Here is a 5,702-nt window from a genome sequence, read left to right as displayed (position 1 = left end):
AGTTTGTGTTGTGTGGGAGTTTGTTTGTTTTTTGAACTGATACATGCATATTTGCAGATTAATTAAAACCAAGCCAGGCAAGCTTCTTTCTCCAGGAAGGAGAAATCCAGTTTGCTACAAGACAATGTAGAATTTACTTCTACTACCAAGTGTTTTAGAGGACTTAGAAAGTGTCAAGGAAGTAAAAGGGTCTCAATTTCTGCTGAAGTTAATCTGGTTTAGAGTGATTATTAATTTTGGAATAATTTATATTGGAAGGGACCATCAGTCTCCCAGGAATAGTCAGTTCCACATGGTCAGGTTGCCCAGGATTGTGTCCAGTGTTGAGTATCTTGGTTGGATTAGATGATCTTCAAGGTGTCTTCCAACCTTGATGATTCCATATTCTGTAAGGATGGCGATTCCTCAGCCTTTCTGGAAGACCTGTTCTGCTGTTTCAGCACCTTCATAGTTGAAAAAGGTGTTCCTTGCATCTAATGGGAATTTTCTGTGTTTCAGCTTGCCTTGAGTAACTGGTGTACAACACCTTCAGCAAGTGTCTGTTCCCCATGCTCTGCCCTGGGACAGTGGTTGGCAGCACAAAGCCACGGTTGTTCCTTAAGGCCGAACTAACAGACTTCTCTCAAATCTTGTATCTGCTGTACTCCACCGTGTCTTGGTGGCTCTGTTTTACCTCCCTCACACCACTGTCTCTCTTGAACTGGGGGGCCCCCAAATTGACAGACTATTGTGGGTGTGGTCTCCCAGTGGGGTGAATGGATTTGCTGGCCCAACTTGTGCTAATACTGACCAGTGAGTTGCTGCAGCCCTTGCAGCCCGGGCACCCTGCTCAGTCAGTCAGCCTTTCCACCAGACCCCATTTCTGCAAAGCAGTGCCAGCCAGCCCCTCACACCCACCCAGCTTGGCATTTGCCTTTGAACTTCATCAAGGTCCTGCTGGCCCATTTCTCCAGCCTGTCCTCCAACCTCTGCCCCCAGTCTGACAGCGCGTGCAAGTCTACACTGACTAAAGCATTAATAGGAATGATTTCTTGATATTAATGAAGGCTGTAACAGAAGCATTTCTCCCTCGTTATCTGAGGTATTCTGTTAACCTGGCAGTGCTTCAGTTCCTGCATTTACAGTAAAAGGTTCCCATTACATTTCAAACTAAGTCTTTCCTGCAAAGAGTGCCAATGTTTTGGAGTACAAACACTTTAAAGTTAGTGCAGATGTCCTGTTTTCTGACTATCAATTTCTTCTGGACACACTTGGTAACTAGAATTCCTCATCTATCTCCAGGTTTTTAAAATAAACTTCTTTCATCAAAACAGCTAACATTAAAGAACTGAAATTGTCACAATATAAATACCTGGGTGATGCTACCTGCACCGGTGTGCACAGCCTTGGGTGGGCTTGTGAAAAGATCAACAACCAAGCAGTTGAAGTCTACAAAGACTGCCATTTTTTTAGTACAGAATGGTTTATTCTAAGAACATTTAAGTTAAAAAGGAAACAAATATTATTATTGTAAAATTGCAATAAATACATTTTCATACATTCAAAAGGCTTGTGATTGGGTAAGTTCACTATATAGGATATAGTTTTCTATCCAAAATAGTGGCTTTGCCTTCTCTGAAACTAACAGTTCTTTCTCAGCTCCAGGAAATACAGTGCCCCACTTAGATGAACAAACACAGCTTTCTACTTTTTTCCTGGGGCAATAATTAAAAAAAAAAAGTTTCAAGATTCTGTGATGACATGGTGTTGCTGTTGTACTGAGAACGGCAAAAAACGACACGAGTCCAGTTCCAGGATAAGTGGCCAAAATGGCTGTATTTAATTATATAAATCACCTTATATAGCCTTGTTCGCAAAGGTGGCATGACCCCATTGGTCACTTGACCATCCACCTCTCAGGGTGATTGGCAGAATGCTATAACACCCATTCAAAATACTTTTTCCAGTGTACCAAAACAAGAGCTGGAAAACAAGTTTGCACCTGTGAGATAAAACGTTGGTTTACAAAAACCTAAAACTGTTTCTCAGCTAGCTTGCATGAGAAAGAACAACTTCATAGGATGCTGCAGCAGCTGGAAAATTCCTCTGCTCCTAGCACTTTAATATCCACAACACGGTGCAAACGTTTATTTTCCCTTAACATTTTTTGTCAATGTGTGATACTTGACTGTAAAATCTTGGAGTCAGTGCAGTGCTGTTCTGCTTTTAAACTTCCTTGAACACATCTTCATTTCAGTGCTGCAAAGATACAGTGAATAAGTAGGTTAGTGATTTATTCATGAATGTGATTCAGCGTGGAGATAGGAAGATCTCTGTACAGTTAAACACATCTTTGTGGATTGTCTTTCTGTGTTTCTGAAAATTATTGCGTAGCTTATACAAAAGGCATCAGAATGAATAGATACCTAAATTACTTCAGAATATTTACAGACATTCCCATCTTTCACTGGGAAGTGATTTCAATGACAAGAATAATTGATATGTCTCAATTTAAATCAGGAAAGTGTGCAACAACAGGAAGACAACATCACTTGCATCCACAGAACACGGAAGCAGTGCTGCCTCATAAATACTAAGAGCACAGAGTCAGGCATCCATCGGGGGGGAGTTGGCATCTGCAACAGACTGTTATAAAATCCAGCATACAATCCTGAAATGTAGCATGATTTTATATTATAAAGTGTTTGACTATAATTTACTGCTGTGTTTGGGATGAGTGCATGTGAGAGGTGTGCTCCCAGCCACACTGTGACACTGCAGCAGGTTTAAGAGCAGATGTACGTAAATTTGTACCAGCGAGAATCCTCAGCTAGGTTAGCATACCTGAGGGACAGGAATGGTGGGCAGGAGCACTTTAAGCCACACACATTTCACTGTGAATGGACAGCCTCAGTTTACACCATTGAGGTGAGTTAGCACTCCCCCCCTTGTATATGGCACTCAGCTGGAACAGAGGCAGCAAGATACAGTTTTTCTTTTGTAAAAATGGTTGCATTCTTTGGCCCTTGGCAAAAAAAAATTCCAAGATAATTTTAAATATGTTTTTAAAAAGTACACTTTCAAATCCAAGAAAATGCAGGTACAATAAATATGTAAACACTGTTTTCATGCAAGTTCCCGCCCATCACTCAAAACTAAGTGGAAATATATAAAATACAGAAAAACTTAAGTAAATGTCTTTACTCTCAACTCTTCATCGCTGTTTTCTACCCCAGCCTCTGTCATCAGGTCAGCAACACACTTCTCAAGGTCACTGATGCGCTCGCCCATTTCTTCCAGTAAAAAGTTAAAGATAACTTATTTTTAAATAAGAGTTCTATAATTTTACAGGCTTCTTCTGTAAGAACAAGCAGCTTTCTTCCAGATGTGCCAGCCTCTTACTTGTTCACGTTTAATGCAAGATGAAGCATGCACAAGGTGGTATTGTTGGAATACAATCCCACATTCTCTTGTGACAGATAAGCATTCAAATTCTTAGTATCAAAAGCCTTTGCAAATACCCGTGAGTGAACTGTGTAAGAGGTTGTTTTCTTTCTGAGGAACTATTTTAGGTGATACGATGCAGTTAACCTAAATAATCAGAGTATGAGTGCCACTAAAACATTATTCAGGAAGCAGCTGCTTCCTGAAAGGTCAAGTTTCTGAAAAAGAATTTAGTAAATGCTTCAGAAAGCAGAGGTAGTTTCTGTAAGTACATGTAATGAGAAAGCTCAGAGCCCCTTCAGGTCTGATCTTCTCCTTTTGAGGGCTCACCTTGTCACACTCAGGCCAACAGCTGCTTTTAAACCGTGGCTGGTTTGAGTTGCATTTTTGAGGATGGATGCTTTTTTAAATGCACCTTCAGAAACTTTACACATCATTCGATGCCTATTTTACTTGAAAGCCAGAATTGCTGCACAGAGCCTACCTTGCTACTTGTAGTGAAACATTTTTTAGGATTTCCTTCTTAGATATATAAACAGGTGGGGGGGGGGGAAGTCAGGTGTCTTTACGTCATAGGTGTTTAGCCACGTCACTCATTATACGCTAATCTGATGTTTAAGAAAGAAGCCCATCCTTCTGTTAGAAGCAAAGAGCCCGCCCGCATCCATCAGCGCGCAGGGGGCCCCAGCCACAGGATCCGAAATATCTGCAGCGGGGCGGGTACCCCACATTCCAAAGAGGATATTTCTCAGCGTTAACTTCTCCGTCAGAGCCTGAAAATTCTCCTGCAGCCGGCAGAGCAGATTTTCCGCCTGCGAGGGGGAAATAAAGACAGGGGAAGCAGAAGGCAGAGGCCCCGGCCTTACAGGAGCCCTGCGGCCAGGGCACCCAGCCCGGCCCCGCTCCCACCCCGGAGCCAGTCTCGCTCACCAGCTGTGGCAGCTCCTCAGCTCCCGGCGGGTCGGCGGCTGCCATCGGCTCCGGCTCCGGCTGCAGCCCCCACCCCCTGCCCGCCTCCGCGGGCGCGCCGGGGCGGGCAGCGAGCGCACGGCCCCGCCCGCACCGCGCTCCGCAGGGAGCCGGGGAGACCCTAACTACCAATCCTTTATTTGCCGAAGAATTCGTCATTCCTCCCGGCAGTAGCTAAATAAGGATGTCGAGGTTTGATCTTCAGAGGCCTTACTATTTATTTATTTATTTTAATTTTTTTTTAAAGGTTTGCTTCCTTTTCCCCGTGTAATTAGTTTTGTGAGATGGAGTGGTAGAAGTTCCTTGCACTGCAGTGTCGAGTGAGACAACACCAAAAGCATCAGCAAGAGTCACACAGTGCCTCTTGCAGCCGTACCACCATCTAGGTCATCCTGGCTTTTGGGCTGCACAGTGTAAAAAGCTCCTGGTGCAGCTATTACAGAGGTGTCTTCTCGTTTGTGCAGATGACCTGGATGCTGGGACTGTTGTCTGATGTAAATGAAGAGGTTTTCAGTTTACTGTGTCTGTATGGTTAGGAGCATATCACTGTTGGGCAATAAATTACCTTAGTCAATTACTTCGCGTAATTACATATGCTAGATACGCCAAACATGTCTTCATCCACAAGAAACTTGTGAGTTAGGAATGACTTCAGTTGCTGTAAGCCTACCACTTAGAATCTTTCTTAACAAACTTAATTGCTTTCCTTCTTGACCTTCCCCACCTCATTTGTGAGGGTGTCTTAATCTCTGAGGTGAAATTCTGGCATCAAAGCCAACTTCCGCATTGCTACCTGCTTCCCGTAATTGTGGCTTCTCTCTACAGCCTTATCTTCCCACTCTTGCAGGTTGTCTGTGTTGTAAAAAGAAAAATCAAGCAAGTGTTGCAAAGCTTGAGTGTTCTAACAGTGTTACTGCTCTAGAAAGCTTCTACATAAAACAATTCAAACCATGTTATACATGTAGATAGGGTTTACTTTTGTATGTAGCCACTAGCTTCAACCACATAGACTTTTTGTTCTGTTGCATAATAAGGAACAATTGGTGCTCCTTACCTGTTTATTTGTCGGTAATAAATCTTTCCTTTAGGGCTAGGTAGCAGAGCTGTAGTGCTTTTGCATTTTTACTTCTGATAACAGCCATAGTCTTCCTGGTTTTCCCTCCTTCCAGAAGAGCTACAAAAGCTTCTCTCTCACGCAGCAGTATTTTCACCCAGAGGCAGTAGAAGCAGCTCTGTCTGCTTGTGCCCAGTTATCTTGAACAAATCCATAGAGTCCTATTTGTAGTGAAGAGCTTGCAAGGATAAAGAAC

At 43.0% G+C, this 5,702-nt stretch overlaps 1 protein-coding gene across 3 annotated transcripts; it reads right to left on the bottom strand.

The window, feature by feature from the left end:
* Positions 1-1,791: 1,791 nt before the first annotated feature.
* Positions 1,792-4,463, bottom strand: HSBP1L1 (heat shock factor binding protein 1 like 1). Of its 3 annotated transcripts, none has more exons than XR_005601409.1 (4): positions 4,354-4,463; positions 4,169-4,235; positions 2,824-3,278; positions 1,792-2,238 (listed from the first exon to the last, which is right to left on the bottom strand). XR_005601409.1 is itself a non-coding variant. In XM_010398554.4 (4 exons), the coding sequence occupies exons 1-4, from the start codon at positions 4,396-4,398 to the stop codon at positions 2,233-2,235; spliced, it is 213 nt and encodes a 70-aa protein (XP_010396856.1). In that variant the 5' UTR covers positions 4,399-4,463; the 3' UTR covers positions 1,792-2,232. The 3 variants fall into 3 exon arrangements, 2 of the variants coding, with proteins under 2 accessions (XP_010396856.1, XP_010396854.2); XM_010398554.4 differs by having other exon boundaries at positions 3,184-3,278; XM_010398552.2 differs by lacking the exon at positions 1,792-2,238 and having other exon boundaries at positions 2,649-3,278.
* Positions 4,464-5,702: the final 1,239 nt, after the last annotated feature.

The sequence above is a fragment of the Corvus cornix genome, chromosome 2 (genome assembly GCF_000738735.6).
Source record: "Corvus cornix cornix isolate S_Up_H32 chromosome 2, ASM73873v5, whole genome shotgun sequence".
NCBI classification, from domain to species: Eukaryota; Metazoa; Chordata; class Aves; order Passeriformes; family Corvidae; genus Corvus; species Corvus cornix.
The sequence above is the reverse complement of the archived record's forward strand: the minus strand, read 5'-3'. Positions and strand labels throughout refer to the sequence as shown.